General features: G+C 42.9%; 1 protein-coding gene across 2 annotated transcripts in view; it reads left to right on the forward strand.

Annotated features, from left to right (window-relative positions):
- Swt1 (Swt1 RNA endoribonuclease) overlaps nucleotides 1–22,778 on the forward strand; it is a 176,088-nt gene that overhangs the window by 17,780 nt on the left and 135,530 nt on the right. For both annotated transcript variants that reach the window (XM_065441936.1, XM_065441935.1), the window contains exons 3-5: nucleotides 9,015–9,071; nucleotides 9,865–9,943; nucleotides 18,156–18,235. In XM_065441936.1, the coding sequence (XP_065298008.1) occupies nucleotides 9,015–9,071; nucleotides 9,865–9,943; nucleotides 18,156–18,235 (216 nt within the window). The remainder of the gene's footprint in view (nucleotides 1–9,014; nucleotides 9,072–9,864; nucleotides 9,944–18,155; nucleotides 18,236–22,778) is intronic.

Raw genomic sequence — 22,778 nt, forward strand, 5'->3', positions numbered from 1 at the left:
AGGGAAAATTAGCTGTAACTTTATTGAAAGGGAACGAAAGTCGTGTTAATGCTGGCTCCAGTAACAGAGGAATCGCAACGAATCGTCATTGACGCCGTGTCATCGGCACGATGTATTGCCAGAGTAGTTAACGACCGATTTTCTAGACGCCCGATTTTTCGGACATGCCCGATAATTCGGACGGTTTTGTGGCACCACCACGCACTCCATACAGTCAATGTATATTGCCCTGACTGCAGGTCTGAAATGGCATTAATCAAAGCCGCCACCGCCGCTATTTTGATTATCTCGCCGCCAGTGGCGTAGCCAGAAATTTTGTTCGGGGGGGGCTACGCCACTGGCCCCATGTGGTGTGTGTGTATATATATATATATATATATATATATATATATATATATATATACACACACACCACATGGGGCCAGTGGCGTAGCCAGAAATTTTGTTGTTGCATTTAAAAGCAAAAGTTTAATTCCAGTGACTACTGGTTTCAAATTTTTTATTTAGGTGGTCAATTATTTATTAAAAATTGGCCAAATCGAAAATTTTCTGAAAACGAAACTATCAAGTTTAAAACTCCGTGACTCAACAATGAAAAATGATATCACAATTCTGTGAATTGCATCTAATAGTACATCTACAGCGGACAAAATGGATATGTTACACATGAATCTCAAAAAAAAATTAGTATTGTGGAAATACGGCTTGTGCAGAACCCTTGTACACAACGTAACCAATTCACGTAAGATACAAATTGATATAGCAAACTTGTCCGCTTTGACTGTTATAATAGATGCCGTTTACAGAACCGCAATGTCTGTTATTCATGCATAGCTATTAGTTTGTAAACGTCGTGCTCCTATATTTTCAAGCTTTCGAATTTTTCAAAATATTTTAAACAACATTCAGGCCCTAAATCGAAGTTTTGTTTCCAACAGAACTAGGATTTAACTTTCTCTCTCGAATGCAACGAATTTCAATAAAAGCGATTCGCAGGATTATCTAAGAAAAGGGTTTCTGCGTTTTACAAGTATTCGAATAGGCCGCGTCGGATTGGGCCCGAGCTAAAGCTTCCTCTTAAACAATTTGTCAAGGGATCAAATCCATGAATAATAACTGCATTGTCATTACCAAAGATGCTGCAAACGAATTCTTGAACGCTACGCACAGTCAAAGCAATAAAATATGTATTTTTTCATAAAAGAATATACTCGTATGTGCCAAAAATATTGCCCAAAATAACTGATATCAATGCTTCCATATTTTTGTCTATTTAAGTAAAGAAAATATCACACGAACTTTAGAACTATATCAGTCCGAAACCAGGAAAGCAGTGCATGCCACTGATATGAAAAATTAAAAGGCAATGAAGTGGACAAGTTGAGGACAAATATGTTGATGAAACTTTGTCATTCAAGAACCATGCTTACATTCTTGTACATATGCGATGGCCAGTGAAAAATCTCAATGACGCTGTAATTTGTTTTAATGTATTACGCAGAAGCAGATGCCACCGGTCGTGTATCGTGAGTAATTGCACCGAAATCAGTCGCAACAGAGGGCACGTATAAAAAGCAGGAATTCTGCAAGATATACGAGGGCAAGTCAAATGAATGTGAGCCAACAACGGGGTACTTCTTTTAAAAGTAGTCTTCATGAGAATTTAGACATTTGTCCCATTGACTAACGAGTCGCGTCATTCCCGTCTTATAAAACTCCTTGGGTTGCTGCTTCAAAAATCTGTATCTGGTTCCCTTGATCTGTTTTTTCAGTTGCCCCAAAATGTAGAAGTCGCAAGGTGACAGGTCTGAGCTGTATTGCGGATGCTGCAGCGTTTTCCACTTGAACTTTGCCAGTTTTGTATTAACCACATAAGCGACGTGGGGACAGGCATTGTCGTGGAACAAGATGACCCCATTCGTCAATTTTCCACGTTGTTCGTTCTTGATTGCGACACACTGCCGTTCTGGCGTTTCACAATATCGGAAACAATTGATAGCCTCTCAAGATTTAGCAAATTCTATCAGTAATAGACCCTGACGACCGAAAGAAAAGTCAACAACACCTTTCCAGCGGAAATGATGGCCTTTGCGTTCTTTGGGCGCGGTAAATTCGAATGTTTCCACTGTAAGCTTTGCCGTCGTGTTTCAGGCTCGTAGTAGTGGCACCAAGGTTCGTCCCCGATCACAATTAAAACATGAAGTCGTCATCCTCATTGTGATATCCGATCAGATGAGTCAAGGCAGCGCGAAACTTCTCCGTCTTCTCGCTATGGATCAAAATCTTGGGGATCCATTGCGCACCAAAGAGCCGATAACCGAGAAGCTCATGAATTAAGGCGTGAACCGAACCGTGACTGATGTTCAGACGGTCTGCCAGTTCATCGATGCTTATCCTCCGTTCTTGTTTCATCGGCTCATGAACCTTTGAAATTGTGTGGGGGGTGATTGCACGATGGTTTTGGCCCGGTCTTGGAATGTCTTTACAACGTCCTTTCAACCGTTTGCTCCAACGCTTCACAGTGGTCAATGAAATGCCGTGTTAAACGTAAACGGCAGCCATACGGCGATTAATTTCTGTTTCGGAAACACCTTTAGCTGTCAAAAACTTCGCGACACCGAGCTGTTCAACTTTTGAAGTGTCCATTATGTGACGCAACCATATTCAACCCAGTGTATGAGAGCATTAAAGAACATTTATCTTCACACCTGCGTGTCACTTTTGTAAATGAGACATGCCGTTCTCCTACGCGCATGCCTCGCAGATAATGAACCGAACCATTATTGCGAGGTTAGGGTGGGCGCACTTTCATTTGACTCGCCCTCGTACATTAGAAATCCAAAGATACAATGGGATATACAAATGTGAAAATACGGCTTGATAAAGGAAAACAAATGTCACCGGAAACATAGTTCACTGCATGTATACACAAAACATCGCAACAAGATATTTAAGTATACGTATAAGTCTCCAATGAGTCTATGTATGTAAGAAAAAGTAACTGTATGTAATGCGTCAAACAAGGCAAATAAACATGTTGCACATTCATAGATTCACAGAATCCTAGATTCCGCCCCCATTCCATCCACTCCCCCCGATGTATTGCGCGCGATGGAAGGCGGCGCGCTTGCTCCCCGCTTTTCTCCTTTGCGCACACAAGACTGAGCCACCATCGTCGGCTCAGCCATTCCACCTCCACCCCTACGCTTTCACTCACACATACAGCATGCAGCGCGTGGTCACGATTTTATCAGCCTTGGACTTTATACGAAACATGAGGGCGATGGCAGGAATGCGCCTGGAGGGTCCATATAATTGCTTTCGCAATAATATAATAAACGTATCCGGCAACTGAAGCGTCCCGTCACCCATTACGTTCCGCAAAAGAAATATCAAAATCGAACTTTCACCATGCGACAATTCGCTGCGCCGCAACAATGTATTTTTTTTCTGTGGGGCGGAGGCACCGAAATGGAAAAAAAAAACGCATAGGAAAGTATGTTGGCCAGAATCGAATGCCTACATCGGGCACCTAATGGGGCTACAGAATTAATACCGAAGAAAACATGAGACGATTGGCCCACTGAGAACCATACGCATATTGCTTAGTATCCTACACCGGCGAAAGAAGACTTTCCGGAAAGGTTGCGCTCAAGGAACGCGGTGCAATCCTTCGAGTCCCCACAGTGATGGCGGCGAGCGACCATTGTTTTTTTTCTCGTCTGCTAGCCAGAAAGCTTCCAAAACTCTGTCAGGTGAAAATCCACTCGGCCAGAGCAAACCGAACGCCCACCGAAGTGCACCGCGCGGTGGTCGGGGCCATACGAGAAAAACATATGCGCTCTGGCTCGCTCTGGCAGCCCGCGGGTAGGGTAGCGAGAACAAAAAAAAATTGAAGAGGCTCAATGTGTTCTCGGCGAATAAAAGTCAAAGTAGAAAAAAAATAAATAAGAGCGTAGTTACTTTGGCTGGCTTTAGTGTCTTGACATGGTTGTTCTGGCGTAGGTTAAAAAAGTGTTAATATTTTTTTATGTGACATGACGGCACAAATGAACCACCCCAACACATCGTCTCATTGGACCTCGCTGCGTGCTTTGTCAACTCGTCTGCTAGTGTGTTGATTTGGCTTGTCTTGTTGTATGTTCCGATGTAAGACTTTAGAAAAGTCAATGTACCTTTGGCGTCAAATGTTTATAACAACATTAAACCCACAAAGTTCCGCAATTGAAAATTTAAAGCACAACTTTGGAAATGTCAATGCACGTTTCACATCAAGAGATTGTGAGATTTATACCCATAAAGTTTCGCAATTGATATCCATTCGCTCCATAGATTCCGTGGCCTCAGTGAGATGTCGCGGCGCACCCGCTCACCATCAAAGCGCCCTTGAAACATTGTGCTCGGATGGGACTGCTTGGCGTTATGTGACTGCCAGTGTATGGGCGTTGCCACGAAATCCAGCCCGAGTTCACAATCTTCGCGGTTAAATGTCTTTTCGAGCGTCAAAAAGACATTCTAGACAAAATCCAGAGTGATTTCCTGCGCCGGGGGTCGCTTTGGTCGGCGGTGCGTGGACAGCACGAAAAAATTTCGGGGGGGGCTGAAGCCCCATAAGCCCCCCCCCTGGCTACGCCCCTGCTCGCCGCCTCGAACCGGCACTCTCGCAGGCAGATCCGCTGGAAGCCGTAACCACCACAGCGGCAACGTTAGGCCTAGCTGCTTCTATGTTCGCTATTAAGCTTCTTGCCATGCGGTGCCGTGTTTTTCATTGAAAGAATTCGCCGCTATCACCAATGGCACCGACTCCGCCTTTGTAATCCTCGCGATTGGCTTTGAAACTCGCAGAGCACAGCGCGTTGCGTAATGCCAGTCTCCGAAAGTTAGCTTCGCCTCAGTACACTAGTGTTAGGCGGTGAAGCATAACAAGCGTGGGAAGGGGGCAATTGTCACGGGACATAGTATGTATTCCTTAATTACACATGCGTGCACCCCGTCTCCTGTCACAGTACAAGCCCTGATATGCCTAATAAGCGTACTGGCAGGCCTTCAGAGCTTTTTCAGACTTGCCTGCGGTAATCTTAGCCCTTAAAGGCAGTTAAAGACATGCATTAATTTTTTTCAGACTGCCCGTTTTTTTTTTCGTTTTTTTTTTGCGGCCCCTCGGAAATCCGAAAAGTCAAATGTTGACTGTACATCTGACCAAGAGGATGCTTCAGATGATCCATGTGGTGAAAGCGTGGTAGAAGGAGGATGAGAACAGAAAGGACCGACGCACTGAGGAATTAACGGGAAAGGAATTACCGGCGCCTTTTTGAAGGAGCTTGAGCTAAAATAACTAAGTGTTGCCTGACGCTGAGACACAGGTGACCCTCATCCAAACCAAAATAAATTGTTCAAGCAGTGAAACCCAACACTGAGATGTTGTGTACGGGCTGAGAGTATGTCAGGACAGTTGAGGTTGACTTTCCAGCTGCTGAGAGAGAACCTTAATAATTAGTTGTGACAAAGTTCAGGACCTCATACAGATGAGCTTGCTATCAGTTGATGGAAATAGCTGATATTAAAAAAATATTTACTTATGTATGCATCTCCTTTTCATTCGTATTTGAAAATGTTCGACTCAATTTGGAATGGGCTTTACCATTTCTTTCTCTGTGCATTTTACACCTTCCTTCTGTTTTCTTTTTAAATAAAATAGATATTACTCCTTACTATTCAAACTGGATTAAGTCTTTTTTTTTTGTTTCAGTATGCTTACTAGAGAGTGACAGCATCGGGCAACGTGGTGTCGGCCTGTCTTGACATAAAACAAAGTTCTGGCTCATTCAGGGAATTTCGCAAAGGTGCTCAGGGAAAACCTGGAAAACTCAGGGAATTTGGAAATGTCAACTTGGTAGACACCCTGGAATGTCTTTGCAGGGCTCCAGTGTGGTTTTTTCTTTCGAGTCCGCAGCCACTGCAGCTGTAGCCATGGCACCGCACGTCAAACACCAACGAACCATCACGAGAGTACACAACACCACTGCAGCCGTTGCTAAACAAACAGATCCAATATGGCCGACCGCCGTGACAGACTCCTGGTGCAAAAAGTAATAGCGCTTGAGCACAGCCCGTGATGAAAATATCATCGCGGTAAAAATAGTTATTCTTTTTTATAAGTCTAAAAAAAATATCTTCTGACTTTGCTGATGCACGCATTATTTTTTCACGTTGCGTGTTGCTGTTATCTATCTGGGGTCAAGAGTATACATTTGGTTCAAAATCGAATGCGAATGAGTTCCCCTAACTCATTCGATGGCAAATGTCATTTCATTTGAATGACATTAAATTTTCCTGTGTAAATCCCGATTAGTGAGATGATATGCGAATTCCATTAGATTCGAATGACATTAAGTTTTTCCGTGTGACAAGGGTATAATATTTGAAGCCTTATGGTTCGTTTCCCAAGCTGATACAGTGTGTTCAAGTTTTGAGTGGATTAGATGTACATAAAGCAAATGTATTAGTGACAAGTGTGCACGTGAAAAATTCCATTGAAGGCATCTCAAATCTTGGTTTATATTGTTATATGATTGAACTGGTAATTGGTGATGTTGAATGGTAGGGGTGTGCGAATAGTTTTTGTGGCCGAATTGAATACAAATTAAATAGGGCCTGAAGCGAATTGAATCAAATAGTGCCAGAAGCAAATTGAATTGAATATTGAATAGTTTTCATATGCTAGTTCTACCCTCTACCCAAACAATTTTCACATGTTATTCACTACATTAGAAAGTTTCTACCATCAAACTGCACATTATAAAGCATGCTTTATTAAAAGCACAAAGCAAGCATTATGAGCAATTAGCTGGACAGTTTGTTTGCAAACTTAGGGCTCGTCAGAGAATATGTAGTCATGCATTATCACTTTAAGTTTATAAAAGCAGCCTTGTTGGCCAATGAACATCTGTGCATACCTTTGTGACCAAATGAGAAATGCATGCAGTCTGCAGTGTTGGCAGAGTGAAAAAAGGGCCTTTTCCCTTGTTCGAATGATCGTGGCAGATGGTGCCACTATTGTATAAATTATGTTGCAAGGAAGTGTATTCTTTCTTAATTCGATAAAAAGACACACTTGCTGCATCTGTAGTACCATCCAATACTCCTTGTCAAAACGTATTATTGTGATTGATCGTGTTTAGCCTGAAAGGTCTGGCTGTCTGAGTGACGTAGCATGCTGTCCACTGTTCACTGTACACTGTGAATGTGCACTTTGAGTTAGATTAAAGTTGTCACATTTTTGGGCTTTAATTTGATGTTTGATTGTGTACAGTCAACAACGTAAAGTATTTGAAAACTATTCAAAAGCTATTCGAATTTTCTAATAGTGACTATTTAATTCGAACCACAAATCGGAATAGGACAATATTCGATTCATTATTCAAAAGTTTCTAGTATTCTCGCACTCCTACTGAAGGGGATCCTAGTGCCCTTTTTTTGCAAGGAGTTGTTAATTGCTATGCTGCATTTGATTAGGGAAGACAGACATGGAGAACAAGAAAAAAAATTGTGCGCCAGGAAAGGGCGAGAGGGTGCTGACGAAAGGAGAAACTACGGTGGCACTGTAATTGATAGTTACGTTTGTAAGTAGAATTATTCTCAAATTATTATTCCACTCAGCTGAATTGTTTGAATAATTGTAATTGCTTAGGAACGGGGGTCAACCGGAAAGCTTTGGATGTTCACCCAGATTACATATTTTGAGACTACTTTACTCTTCACTAAATTTTTTTTTCTCCCAAAATGTTGAAGCCAGGAGCATGTTATTTTGCACCACGTTTGCTGTCTTCAAGCATGCCATTGCTGGTAGATGAACCCTGCCTAAAAAATTGTGGAGGCCAGCCAACCTTTTCTGGCAATGGCCCTGTGGCCACTTTGTTTTTTCTCCACAGAGGCTACAATGCCTGCCACACTTAGTGGGAGCACCATATGAAGTATGCGGGCAAATTTTCCGTATTACGGCAGACGGAGTCGGCGTGTTACCTCCCACGGTAACTCGGTAACCATGGCACTCTGCCGCTGAGCAATGGGGCCACAGGTTGGACTCCTGACTGTGGCTGCTTCATTCTGATTAGGGGTGTGGTGTAAAAAAATGCCTGTGTGTTGATCTTTTGGTACAGTTTGTCCTTCTAAGATTTATGAGCCACTTTTCACGAAATAAACCTTTCATTGGTAGTCGGCACACTTGCTGAGTCTTTCTGCTTTGTACATTGATTTCTCGTTTTGTCCCATTTTAGCACCTGTTTGCTTCCAAATCATGTACCAACTAGCTCACCTATAGTCGCGTTATTGGTTTTGGTACATGCCATAGAACCCCGTGGGTACACTGCTTTGGATTAATTTGGGCACTATGCCCAATTAACAGTAGTATCAATCAATGTGGTGCTGTGTAGGTACTTATTAAGGCTGCGCTGCAGACCTGTTGGTTTAGTAAAGCTGTTATTAAGGATGGGCTACTGACAAGGTGCTTCCTTTGAATGTGTGCGCACTTGTGCGAGAGAGATAGAGAGAGAAGGCAGGGAGGTTAACCAGACGTGCGTCTGGCCTTTGACTATGAAATGCACTGTATTAGTGCTGTTCTGACTGTTCACATTGCAGTATTGGTTGTGCCTTGCTTGGGGTAAGGAAAAGCCTGCCATATTTTGCATAGTGCCAAACAGTTTTGGATACCACTGACAACCATAAAATCGTGTTAGTGACCTTTCTCTCAATGCATATTTAGGTGTAATTACATGATAGAAGAAAAAAAAAAAAGCTGTCTTGGGTCAGGACAGCCTTTGCAGCATGTCCTCAGCTCTATTGCATAATGTGTAGTATGTCAGTCATCTTTAGAATGTTTGGCTTTTTCTCTATTTAGTTAAGTGCAGTTATAGATATTGAAATGGTACCATGGAGTTGAAAACTGTGATGTCTTCACACTGCTATGTATAACCCCCTGTGGTTCATGCAAGTTAGTTTTTTTTTTCTACTTGCAGTTGACGGATGCTTTTGATGAAAGCTTGAACGAACAAGGGCCTCTCACAGACTACAAGGTGAGTTCATCGTTTTCGTTTTAGCCAGCACAGCTATGAATATAAACTGTGTTGTAAACACCTCGGATAGTTTAAGCCAGAGTTGTTAGTCTAGCTGCAACAAACTATCAGGAAGCGAACATGTTGAACAACAGACGTGGTGAGGCACTACGCAATGTTGTATTTGGAGGAACACTTGCATTGAAACACCATTACATGTGCTGAGTGTTTCAGTGAATATTTCAAATAATTCTTAACAGTGCAGTGAAGCTAACTTGGTTGTTTGTTTGACGACATATTTGTTCTGGTGGACATCATAAATTTTGCACCAGTTGCTGAAAAACTCGTTAAAGGGAGTTTCACCAGATTTAGGCATTTGCAAAACCGGCAAGTGTGATGCAGTTTACTGAACTTATTGAACAGGATGAAGTGGGCTTCCTAGGCTTACTTGCTTGAATCTTAATCTGATTTGTGCCATCCCGCCCCCTTCAGATTCTTGGTAACAAAGTCTGTGACCTCGTTTCTGCTGGCGACTCTTGCAAACAGTCAAGTGTGGATTTATTTGTGTTCACATGTACTAGGCTTCCTTAAAAATACTTTTAGGCCCTTTTATTTGTGCCTTCATGTATGCAATTCGTCATTTCTGTGGATATGGCAAATTTTAACTTATCGTCAGGCAGATATTCTTGTAAAATTATTGGAAGGCACATTTCGAGATTCAGCTTGCCTAGTAGTATTTTCACTCAACAAAAAAAATTTGTTCATTTCGATTTGAACCGTTGTATGTGATGCTCTTCTGGTCTCTTCCGTGTAGGGTACCTATGTGGTCACCGATACCAACATCTTCCTTAGCAACCTCAGCTTGCTCAAGAGGATATTGTTGCCTGATACAGGTGACTGTGGTGTTGCATTGTTTTTTTATTAATGTACATTTTTGCGTCAAGATGACTGCAAATCTAGAGGCAAAATCCTCCCTCAAGGGCATGACCTTCCATAACCCTGTAATGCCAAGCATATAATTTTTGATGTGTACAGATGGAGGCCTCAGAAATCATAATTTAAGTGCCAGAAACTTAGCACAAAGCCCATAGTGGTGTTTTTATACACTGGAGTGAAGTTTCAGTTGATGATTGTTTAGAAAACCATTTACTACATAATTGATTACTATACTTATTAAGTTTTACCTCAAACATCATTTCATTGTATTTCTGGTACAAATATTCCCTCCATGGCCAGAAATAAAGGTGATCGAACTGTTGCTTTTAACAGAACTGATAGTTGGGCGAGTTGGTACGAATTCATAGTAAAATATTCTTGCGCGCACAATTGACAAGGACACAGTGAAGGGGACACACGAGCGCTACTCACAACTATTTTATTTTCGGAAAGATACAGAACATATATACCTTAGCTATCAGCGCTGAGCATGTGCAAGAAGAGTGGTCAGTAAAGCATAAACAGATTAAACACAGATTAAGAAGGTTCAACCAGTATTTAAGAAAGCGAATTCATTTTCAGTGATTACAACCGATGGTTGGCTTATGCATCTTTCAGGCAGCGTTGGTAAAATCTTGTTGCCACCGACTAAAAGAAAGCTTTGCTAATCAGGTAGCTAGACTAGCCTCGGTGGGATTCCCGGAACACATTATAGTCAGAGCGGCCGAAAAAGTAATAAGAATAGTAAAGGGTGTACAACATACAGATTCAAGGAACAGTCTTAGCACAAACAAAAAACGTCTTGCAGTTGTACCTTACGTACATTATTTTTCCCATGGGCTAAAGAATGTTGCCAGCCGGTATGGCGTTGAAGTAGTTTTCAGCGCTCCTAACAAGGTGCAAAAACTGTGTCAAGCTATTTCCAGAAAATTAGACAATAAGGTAAAAAAATGCAGCTGCGGTATAAAAGACGATAAAAAATTCACAAAATGCAGAATAGGTGTTGTGTACCGGCTTCCATTGACCTGTGGCTGCATGTACATAGGACAAACCGGTCGGTGCATAAACACCCGTCTAAAAGAACATGAGCGTTCCCTTGGTAAAGAAAATCATTCGCACTTGTCGAACCACTGCATTCTATGTCATTGTGATCCGATATTTTTTAACACTGACATTTTGTTTTCAGATAATAATAAACTAACACGTGAAATCGCAGAAGCATTCCATATCAAAAAGTGCGCTGAAAGATGCATAAGCCAACCATCGGTTGTAATCACTGAAAATGAATTCGCTTTCTTAAATACTGGTTGAACCTTCTTAATCTGTGTTTAATCTGTTTATGCTTTACTGACCACTCTTCTTGCACATGCTCAGCGCTGATAGCTAAGGTATATATGTTCTGTATCTTTCCGAAAATAAAATAGTTGTGAGTAGCGCTCGTGTGTCCCCTTCACTGTGTCCTTGTCAATTGTGCGCGCAAGAATATTTTACTATGAATACTGTTGCTTTTAAATTATCCTTGCATGATGTGGAAAAGTGTTAGGGCTTTGTGGTGGTTTTCAGGGATTTAGTTGGCTGATCTAAAACACTGGTAACCGGTGGGCCTTTGTTATGCATTTTGATGGCATGTATGAAGAGGGATGAATTTAACAGTGCCATACAGACCTGAAGTATTGCTCCTATGTAGTGTGGATACTCACCAGGGGGGGACATACTGGCATGACAGTAGCACAGATGATGTAGCACATTACGGACAATGATACCAGAAAGGCACACACATTATATGCACACAGCGCGTCTTGTGTGTATCATTCTTTCTAGTGTCCTTGTCCGTAATGTGCCAAGTAATATGTACCAATCTCAGTCAGAATTTTTTAGGCTCGAGGACCATCTACGGTCTCCTCCCCCACTTCTCTCCTGTATAATTCCTTTGTTGCTACTAGAATACTAATAAATAACTTATATTGCATGATTCCTGCCTGATGGAGCTATTAGCATGCTGCCTCTTTTTCGCACAACATATTCCTGTGAGCAGTGAGTGCTAGAGCTGGCTATAATTAAGAAACCCACTTGTGGTTTGGCTTGGCGGCTGTAGTGCTTACCTATAGAGCACAAGGTGGCAAGTTTGACTCTCATCTGCAGCAAGTAGGCTTCAGTGGGGTCAGAATCAAAAGAACCTGTATATTTGTGTTCATGTCTGCACTTAGTTAAAGATAGCAAATAGCAGTTACTGTTTCGTTCCTAGTCCTGTACACTTATTTGTGAGGAGCTAAAGGTGCAGTGCTGTTGTATGCTATGCAGTTGAACCTCATTACAACGAAGTCACACCTGACACAAAAATAGCTTTGTTATATAGCTTTGTTATATCCAATGCATGTTATAAGCAGATATATTCGGTGCACACAGGGTTCTCATCAGGAAATTTCGAGGGGTGGACATCAGACATGGGGGAAGGGCGGTATACATGCTAATAAACTTTTTATTACTTTTTTTTCTTCGATACAACCATTATTTTGAATGGTAAACCCAACCATTTTGCATTTACTGTTTGAATTAGCAAAGAAATGTGATCCAGTGACGCAGCCAGATGTTGCCAGCATAAAGAAATGCACAGCTCACCACTGTAAGGATGCACGCAATGCGCATGCAAGCGATTAAAATCTTTCAGCCATTAGGAGTGCTTCCTGTGCACACGTGGCAGCAGTAACGAATCAGAACGCCAGTTTTCCCACTATTTTGCTTGCTTCTTTTTCTTTTACTATTGTGCAATGAAATGCAGCATTGGGGGTAAACTGAAGCTCCTATCTGTCCTCTTTACGATGGTGCCAAGATGGTAGCGTTGCATCAACAGGAAGCCACGTGGTTTGCGGTTTGCACCTCCCGAAGCCAGCTTTTCTACCTGATTTCTGTCGTCAGCACACTGGAAATGAATGACTTTCTCAGCTTCACCTTCAGATTTCTTTGTAATCTCTCTCCACATAATAAAAAGATGCCTTAGAATCGGAGGAAAAGAAAAGAGTCAAACACTTTGACCAAATCAACCATTCTAATTATGTAGTCCCCCCTTCAAAGAGGCGGGCTGTCAACCAGCGTTGTGGGTGGCAGTTCTCCCGCCGCCCATCATGGCAGGAACCCTAGTTACACTGACATTTGCAAGATCCATATTAGGTTTACATGGATATATATTGGATAATTCTTTGTATTCAGGTTCGACTCTGATACCATGTGCTTCAAATAAGAGCAGCCAAAATGTCTAAAGGCAATGTAATAGTGATGTCTCTGTCTCATTAGCTTACAATGTATTTGTAATGATAATAGGATAAGGTAAAGTGGGATAATCACTGATTATTTACTTGCTTAAGCTATCGTACATAACCTTTTTAATTAATATAAGACACTATTTGAATTGTGAAATCGGCATGCCCACTGAGTTGGAATCCTCAGGCTTAACACCAGTTTTGAGATATCCCTCCCCAATCTTTTGAAGAACTGCACTGGCATTGCAAGATATTTACCCCCGAAATCCTCGCTTGTGCAATGTGGGACAAAGCCTAAGCGGACCATCGATGCATTTTGTGATAAGAGTTTGGAGACTAACATCTAGAAGCCGGTACTAGTTTCAAGATCCCTGCCAGGTGCTAATTCCCCTGAAACTTGACTGGCTTCAATTCAGCAAGATTCTTGATTCATTTTACCTGCCCAATAGAAACCAACTCAAAGAGGAGATGCAGACACCTTAAATATGAATCAAGAATCGCGCAACCAACTAGCCTGTTTAACAGCGCTACTTCCAATTTTGAAATTGCAACATCTGCCTTAAAGCAATTTAATTGGTGTGCTTGATTAGTCAAATGAGTGATTGTCACACATTTATTGACATTCCTTGTGGCTAGCAATGCAGTACACAATAATGTATGTTATCTCCATTCCACTGTGTTTAAAACCTTGTGAAGGGATCGACAATCGCCCAGAATGTGCCTTTAGATTATTGTGCCAATGGAAAGATTGTGACTCGCAATGATAGGAGCAAGCATCATTTTACCCCTTAAAAATAGAATTATATTTTTAAATCGGTGGCGAAACTCATGAAAGAATGATGCTCGGTGATGCTATGTGCTGAAACGTGGTTGAAAACCATGTCCAATTCTAAGTAAATGCATAGGTCTCTGTTCATTTCACATGCAATATCTATCAATCTACAGAAACTTTTGTTTCGTTATATTGCAAATTATGTCTATTTACCTGCGTATTCAAAGTGTGAAGATAGTTTTACCAAAAAGCGGTGTTGACTGCACACAAGCAAGTGGAGCCATTCCTTGATGGAGCGTTGCTGCGGTTGGCTCCGAGTAGCAGAAACAGATCTTGAAGGCTATGCTATTGCATCAAAAGCGACTGCAGACCAGGAAACGCATCATCACTGCCATGTCTTAGACTACTTTTCTTTTGCCGGCGGGAAGTTTTGCAAAAACAGAAAAATGTCCGTGACATCCATACATTAATATAACATTGTTCCGGCTGTTTTTATGGCTCAGTTGCAGCATTTGATAAAACAGCTGCTCTGTCGCCTAACCTGCACGTTTCTGTCACGTGCTGTCACCATCGATATCAGCTGTCATTGTTGCCAGCCTCCATACACAGTAAGTAGAAGAGGTTTTGCAGATCGAAAAATTTAATTTAAAATATTTTCAGAGATTTCCCGAATCAACTGCTGTGGGTATATATACTTCAAATAGTGGACTTTCCATTGGGCCAAGGAAAAGGGAATGCTTGAAAATTGGTTGTCGGTCCCTTGAAGGGGTGTGTACAAGTCTTACTCAGTTTTGCAATTAGTGCCATGGACGAGTCTGTCGTGTCCACGTGCTTGGGTCCTCTTTCTGAGTGCCAGTGATCGGCAAGTTGGTGCAGTCCATTATGACATTCTGACAAGTTCTCTATTTGGCCGCTAGGGGGCGAACAGTCTCCGTTCGACTATGACTGTGTTCCAATACTCACCATAGACGACTAAGTACACGGCTAAACGGACTGCAGCCATCTTAAGTCTCGTTCCACTTCTCACAAAGACGTCAAAGTAGACAGCTTCGCAAAGACAGCATTGAAGTAAAAAACGATGCAGACTACTTTCCTGTCTAAACAAGATGGCGGCTGAGCGGGATGCTTGGAAAGCCGACAGGAGTGTTGTCTTTGCACAAGAAAACATAGACAAGCTATCCCATGTGCCTAATGTAAACTGCCTCGTGTTTTTCTTAGGTTCGCAAGTGCAAAGACTTAAAATACAGAAAATGTGTTTTTCTCAACTTTTTCTTGTTGCCACAAGGTGGCGTCATGTCGCAGAAGCATCTTCCATATGTCTTCCGGATGGCTTGAAATGCATTCCATTACGTTGCCTCGAACCTGTCTCTGTTGTCGATAGACATCTGCTCACTGCGCTCTTTAGCTGTCTACGTAGACGGTCTCTGAAGCTTGTCAGAATTGGAACGCACCCTATGTTCAATCGGTAGAAAATGGTGCTGCCATTCGCATGTTGCCGTGCCCGTCGCGTAAGCATGTATTTCATTTGATTGAGTCATCAAGCTCCGAAGATGATTCGCTTCTGCATGAAAACATTGACAGTGATTGAAGTTTTTCTCTGAGCTATACACACATTCAGTGACTCTGATGTTGCTGACTATGACGACAATTTGTCACGGCGCAGTAGTGAATGAAATTAGATGGACGGAACCTTTTAGCCAGCGCCTCCTCATTTTAAATGTGTGCATATTCAGACACAAGTTGTAAATTTACTACCCCCATGTCATATATATTTCGAATGTGCAAAAAATTCCTATCCAGGTGTGCCATAAAAGGAAATATAATTTTCTGAAAGCATTTTCAGATTTTTTGCATTCACTTGTAGGATTAAAAATGTTGGCTTTTTCCGTTTTGAGCACATGGTATACAAATACTCTCACTGCTCTACCATCCCATGTGCCTTTATTGAAATACTTCTTTTTATATTTTAATCAGCTAAATGTGCAAGAAATTTGCTAGGGATTTGGAGAAGCTTTGTTAGGGGAGATGTGGGGCTGAAAATTTACTGTTAAAGCGTTGCATTGATATATTAAAATATCTATAGCTTCATGCATCTTCTTGCTTTAAGTGCATATTCTAAATTTCAATAATACAGAGCAAATAAAAAAGTTATGGCTGTCATACGGACCAAGCAGGCATGTCACCTTAGGAAAACCATAATTTCAGAAATGATGAAGGCATACTGTTTTTGTTAGATACCTTCTAGAAGAGTTCTAGGGCAGGATAAGGCCAGTCACGTGTGTTTCATTGCATTTCTGTAATAGTGTCGTCACTTCTAGGCTGAGGTCAATTTTTTTTTGTTCTCATTATATGCCAGATACGTAATGATTTTTGGTGTTCATAAAATGTTACAAATATAAAAAGTACCTAATCTTGTTCCTGACAAAATTTCAGCCCAGAAACTACTTTGAAAGCAGGTTTTAGCGAAGCCGTTTGGAAGTGAGTTTCCCGAAAGGTTTGGTTTGGCCAAAAAGTGCAAACTGAGAAAAATGAGCTCAAATGTTTCGGAACATGCTAGTTTATTTTAAGACCAAAAACAATCAATGTGCTCTGCTCCACAGGTTTGACCCTCCTCTTCGATTCGTACCTGCTCACTGGCAATCGCTTAAAGTCGTCTTCGCTTTTTTTTTTTCGGCTTTAGAGCAGTCCAGCACTGTCTGCCCTCATAGACAAGGGTGCTGCAGCCAGAATTATTTCTTTCTTTTTGGTCTGCTGTACTCTCGATAAAAGGTCTCCTGTGATTAAAACGCATGAAAAATAAGCTTTCTAATGCGGGCATTCATTCCGTGTTTGGTTTTTTGCCCACTCCGTTGCCGTGTCTTGAATACAGCATTCATGGGCGCTCTCGATGGATAGTGTATGCCACCGTCACGAGAAGAGAATTCATTTTCTTCTTTTCTACAACGCAGATTGCAACCAAACTTGGTAGTGAGCTTCTTTATGAATGTCTAGGAATCCAAAATAAACAAAACGAGAAAGTGTGTTTTCCTGGGGAAAATCTAGATTTGTAGCCCCGCGTCCTCCCTTAAACACAGGCCTTTTGGATATCTCCCCATCCTGTGTAGGGTACTGGTTTGGATGATTTGGCAACTGTGATCTATATTTGTGTGTGCAAATAGGGGACAAAAACGCACAAAGTGACAGACACATCCTGTACATCCCCACTAGGCAGTCCTCCAGGCCGTTCCCAAGGCCCGTGCACTGGGCTTATCCCAGAGGTGGTGATGTAATTGTAATGAAAGCATTGTAATGAACTCTTCAAGGTACACTGTAACAAAGTATGTTACGTTAGGCTGCATCGGTGAATCAAACTTAAGGAATGGTAGTAGAAACGTCTCTGTTACTGTGGGCAGAGGTAAGCTTGAAGAGATGCAACAACAAAAGATGTGCTTGAGGTTCCCTTAAGCTTGTGCTGCTCATGCTGTCACGAGATTTGGTTGGTGTTTGGTCGAGGCTAGTTTATTGATAGACACAGATTACATCGCACTCTGAAGCAACCAAAAACTCGGCCTTGTAAGCTTTGAAACTTGCCCCGAACAAAGGTGGCTCAAACATACACGAGTCCTTTCAGTCAGTCAGAATCTGAAAAACTGATTTTTAAAAGAAAAATGCCATTTTTGATCAGCATGTTCCCTCTAAACCTAAAGGAAATTTTAAAAAAGATGCACATGTCAGAAATATCAAAATCCAATGTGTATAGAATGAACAAAGGTAGAAAAGATTCATTCAAAGCCCATTGGAGGGTATGCAGTACTGAAAACAATAAGGCTGTTTAACAGTGGGCCTTACAAATGATAAATTTGTGCCTATTACCTAAAAAGAACTCTGAAATGGAATTAATCCCATTTCTCGTATATGTGGGGACCATCTGGGCAAATGCATCCAGATGTATTCAAAACACATGCACAAAGGGGTATTTAACACATGCCCCTGTCTTCAGGCAAGTCGTATTCCCAGTGTGCTGTTTAGTAGCCATGCTTCTTTTTACAACTAAAAAGTTTTTTTTTTTTTCATTGTGCATTTCAAAATGAAAATTTTTGTGAGTGACAATATTATTTCCTATCGTATTGACTGTGCCTCTTTCTTTACCTATCAATGCAGGCAATGAAGACATGGTATTGTGTGTCTCGTGGATGGCAATTCAAGAGCTGGACAGCATTAAGACCAAAAAGAAAGGCCCAGTATGTTATTTTGTGAAAGAAATTGTATGCAAGTAAACGCAAAGTGCAACAGGGCTTGTAATCAAAGCAAGTTTTTTGCAAGCATTGCATAGAATGCAGGCAAACTCGCCACAGTGGTGCAGTGGCTGTGGTGTTCTGTTCTGCTGGTGAGCACGAGGTCACGGGTTCGAGTCCTGGTGACTGCATTTCAGTAGGGACGAAATGCAAAAAATGCTTGTGGGCACATTAGAGGGCCACTAAAGAGAAACACCAAGTCAAATTAGACTGTTCATTGTCAAAAGCAGTGCAGTTTGAACACAGGTGGACAGAAGAAACACGAGCACATTTTTCATCTGTCTGTCTGTGTGTTCCAATTGCGCTGCTTTTCACATTGAATGTAAACCAACTTGCCACACTTTCAGCCTTGTTGCAGTTTAGACTGGTAAGGTATTCTCTTGAAACTTTATTGTCATTAATTGTGCAGTAACAGCTTAATTATCAGAAGAGAACATGAAGGTCAGTGTTAGATTTTTTAAAAATCTTGTGCTGAAAGTTCAGCATTGATACCTCAGGGCAGCATTATTGATTTCAAAGCTTTTTTTTTTTGCATTTGAGCCATTGTTGCGTAGTAAAAGTTCTTGAAATTTGCTATTTTCAGTGTTTGGCTGTTTTAGAATACAGTGTAGTTAATGATACTTACCGATAAAAATCGTCAAAATCATGTCACGCCGTGACATCAAAACCGATGATGGCACGGCTAGCTGGAGCGAGAAGTTCGAAGGCGACATCGCCACTAATTTTTCGTTTTTGCATATTTGTCGCACTTACCAAGCCTTGGTAAGAGTGTCTCTTTTGGAAATTGTAGCAGGATATGTTTCTGTTTAGTGCCGCTTTAAAAAAATCACAAGTGGTGAAAAATTCATTCAAAGCCCTCCACTACAGCATTGCTCATAGCCCCACTGCTGCTTTGGGACGACCAACCCCTTGAAGGAATCGGAATGCAGTGACAGGCACTGAAAATGTTGCGACCATAGGGTACATTTTAGATCCTTAGCTGATACACCTGCTTTGCCTTCATCACCGGATAGCCACCATTTTTAAGTTCTGTTCCCGTCCTTACACAGACCACAGAAGAGAAACAATGAACCACTCTGCATCAAACCCCGCAGGGGCGTCTGCGTCAGCAGGCGTTTGGTGTGTTGCGACACCACGGACCCGAGCACACGAGGGTTGGACCCTCCCGCGTGTAGTCGTGCGCGGCTTAGCCGTGTCCGGGGAAAGGGGGATCCTGGAGGTTGAGCCGATGTTGGGTGATCGGACCTTTAAAGGGAAGCTGAAGCGGTTTTCAATTTCCATGAATTGCTGGGATTGGGAAGAACAGACCTAATAATTTACAGTTCCGAAATTTTTTTCTTCGTTTTGTTAATATAAGGGGCGGAAATCGCTTTCTAAATCACCCCCGCGGACACGCCCCCATCGCTTCCCGGAGCGCCGGGTGAGGAGGTTACCAGAGGAGAGAACCGGTGAGAGTGACGTCACTGGCGGGGACCGAGCTGCCGGACCGGCGTGCTGGCATGCGCTGGCATGCCTCTTTCCGTCCTGCGCTTTACTGAACGACGCTACGACAGATTTGCCGCCGCCGCCACTCACGTTTGTTTTGCGATTTTCGTAAACTGTTCTTTCCTTCTGTGCTGCGTGAGTGCCTACAGCCAAGGGCGCCCAACATGCCCTCGTTCTGTGCAACATTCGGCTGCGCGAACACACGCGGGTGAGACGATGTGGTGTTTCACAGGTTCCCGAAGCACAAGAAGCTTGCAGCGCAGTGTGGTGAGGAGAGATAAGTTCGTGCCGACGAAATCAACTGTGCTGTGCTCGGACCATTTCCGCGATAGCCGGATAGCCTTACGACAAATGCGGAAACGCATTGTTGCTAGCGTTGCTATACTCCGTTTCATACATCAGGTGCAACGCTGTGGAGGCTTGAGATACTTCTTGCAGTGGCTGCGTTCGCACTTAGAAAAAGTTCGGTGGTTCTTGACCCGATTTTTGAGAAAACTTTTCATATATAAGCTCAGTTCTGAATGAAAAAAAAAAAGAATTTACCCATAGAAACAATCCGTGTACTTATACGGCTGCTAACACGTTCTTTTAAATCAATTTTCTTTTCGGCATTCTTTAATTGCAGCCCGTTGCGGCAGCTTCACGTGCATGCTCGCGCGAGCAAATGCCGCTGGCACGCTGCGAACCATAGACGGAAACGCGCGCAGTAATAAATTTTGGTAACCGGACTTCGTGCGTAGCTTCCACAGCGTTGCACCTGAGGTATAAATTGGAGTATAAGCTTGCCTAGTGACATTCGACGTACGGTTGCAGTTATCATGTTTACCACACGGCGGTGCTAAAACTGCCTAATATCTTTATGTCAACACTAGCATGGAGCGCGCATACCGATTCTTGATCGAGCCACAATCGCAAAGTTGTCGAACCATATTCTGAATATTGCACATATAATCCCCCTGACCATCTCGATCTGGATGTGTATGATCAGCAACTTCCATGACTGTACCTCGCAGCACTGCATGTGCGCACTTTGAAACCTGGCACTTATGTTCGCGATCGTGTATCAACGCTCAGAAAACCACGGGACTTCAGACAAGCAGCGGCAAGGTGCTTGACATCGCGGAATTGTACCCGTGTTTACAATCTAATGAGAAGTTAGTGCTTCGGTATTCTTCCAGCAGCAAGTTCCCAGTGACACTTTAGCGCATTTTTTCTCCCGTCATTGGAACGTGCAGCTAAATGAAAAAAAAAAAAGCATACGTAACAGCTAAGAGTTCCAGCGCGCGAGAAGGTGTACACATCGCTCTCGCTTTTGGCACACTCAACATCGTCGTTGCTGCCGTTGCCGCCATCGTTTTCCGTATCGACTGTCGGTTCGAACATGTACGGCGAAAATACAAGCTGTCCGAGACAGCGAGAACGTTCTATAATGCTTACAACTCAGCTATGCAGCCAGAACAGAACGGCGTGCTACGCTCTCAAACGGCGGCGCCGACCGGCGACTGCCGCCACTGACGTCACAGCGGCTCCGACCAATCACGGGCAACAGCGGCGTTCGCGCGATACCCTGAGGCGCTGGTGCGCGTTTTCATGAAAAAACAGCCGCTTGCGCTTGTTTCTGCCCTTTTTGAACGAGATATTCGTGTTCAGGGGACTCAAAACTGTAGAATGCCGCAGAGAACTCATTTTTTTTCGAAAAGTGTTTCAGCTTCCCTTTAAGGCCCCCCGGCGGAGGCAACACTCCTCTTTGGCCTCTGCTTCACGTAGACGGCACCCCCGGACTGACCCACCCGGGGGAAATCGGTAGTCGCCTCTTCCTATCTCCCTCTTCTCAAACCTTCGTCTTTATCTCTCACTTTACATCTTTCCTGTCTTCTTTTCTCTTCCATTTACTTCCTTTCTCCACGGCGGCAAGGGTTAACCTTGTGTGGATATCCTACCTTGGGTACACCATATTGGGTTATAGTGATAGCGTACGGTTGGCGTCGTGCAGGCTTGTACACAAGCTGTGCCACGTCCCCTCATTGGGCTCCGTGGTGGGCGGTCGGCGCTGTTGCCGAACATACACTTTTTCCTATGGCAGCGCAAGCCTCTATTGTTTATGATCGGCGTCTGAAGAGATGCCGCACCGAAGTACCATTTCAATTTTCCTTTCAAAGCAACGCCCCAACATTTCAAAAGTACTATGTAGTGCATAGTGAGAGCAACATTCCGGTAAGGAAACTCTCTCCTTTCCTGGTAGCGAAGTGTCTGAAAGACAAAATCGGACCAACATACAAAGCATCCAAAATGTCTAGCGGGGACCTGCTCCTAGAACTGAATAACAAAGATCAAGCAGATAAGCTCTCTGAACTTACCAGTATTGGCGACGCGACAGTGACTGTTTCAGCCCACAGAACACTTAATACAAGCAGGGAAGTAATATCTGAAGACTTTATTGGCTTAAGTGACGAGGAACTGCTGGAAGGTTTCCAGGAACAAAATGTGACAAAGGTACAAAGAATAGTAATCCGTAGAAACGACCAAGAAATCCCCACCAAACATGTCATACTTACATTTGGTACAAGCGTAATGCCTACCTCTCTGGATGCAGGGTACGTAAAAGTAAACGTCAGACCATATATCCCGAACCCAAGACGGTGTTTCAAGTGTCAAAGGTTCGGACATGCTTCACATGCATGTCGAGGCCAAACAACCTGTGCTAAATGCAGCTCAACTGATCATCAATCTGAAAACTGCACTTCTTCCCCACATTGTACTAACTGCAAAGGAGACCATCCAGCCTACTCGCGGTCTTGCCCATGCTGGAAAAAAGAAAAAGAAGTAATAGCACTAACTGTCAAAGAAAAAATATCGTTCTTTGAAGCCCGAAAACGGCTGTCGTACCTTCCGCGACGCAGTTATGCCGATGTGACGCAGGCAGGGGCAGCGTCACAGAGGCTTCCGGAGTCCTCGGAGCCCACGCGCAGTGGTGCCGCAGTGACTCCTCCCGCCCCCGTGGTGG

Source organism: Dermacentor albipictus, unplaced genomic scaffold (assembly GCF_038994185.2).
Source record: "Dermacentor albipictus isolate Rhodes 1998 colony unplaced genomic scaffold, USDA_Dalb.pri_finalv2 scaffold_31, whole genome shotgun sequence".
NCBI classification, from domain to species: Eukaryota; Metazoa; Arthropoda; class Arachnida; order Ixodida; family Ixodidae; genus Dermacentor; species Dermacentor albipictus.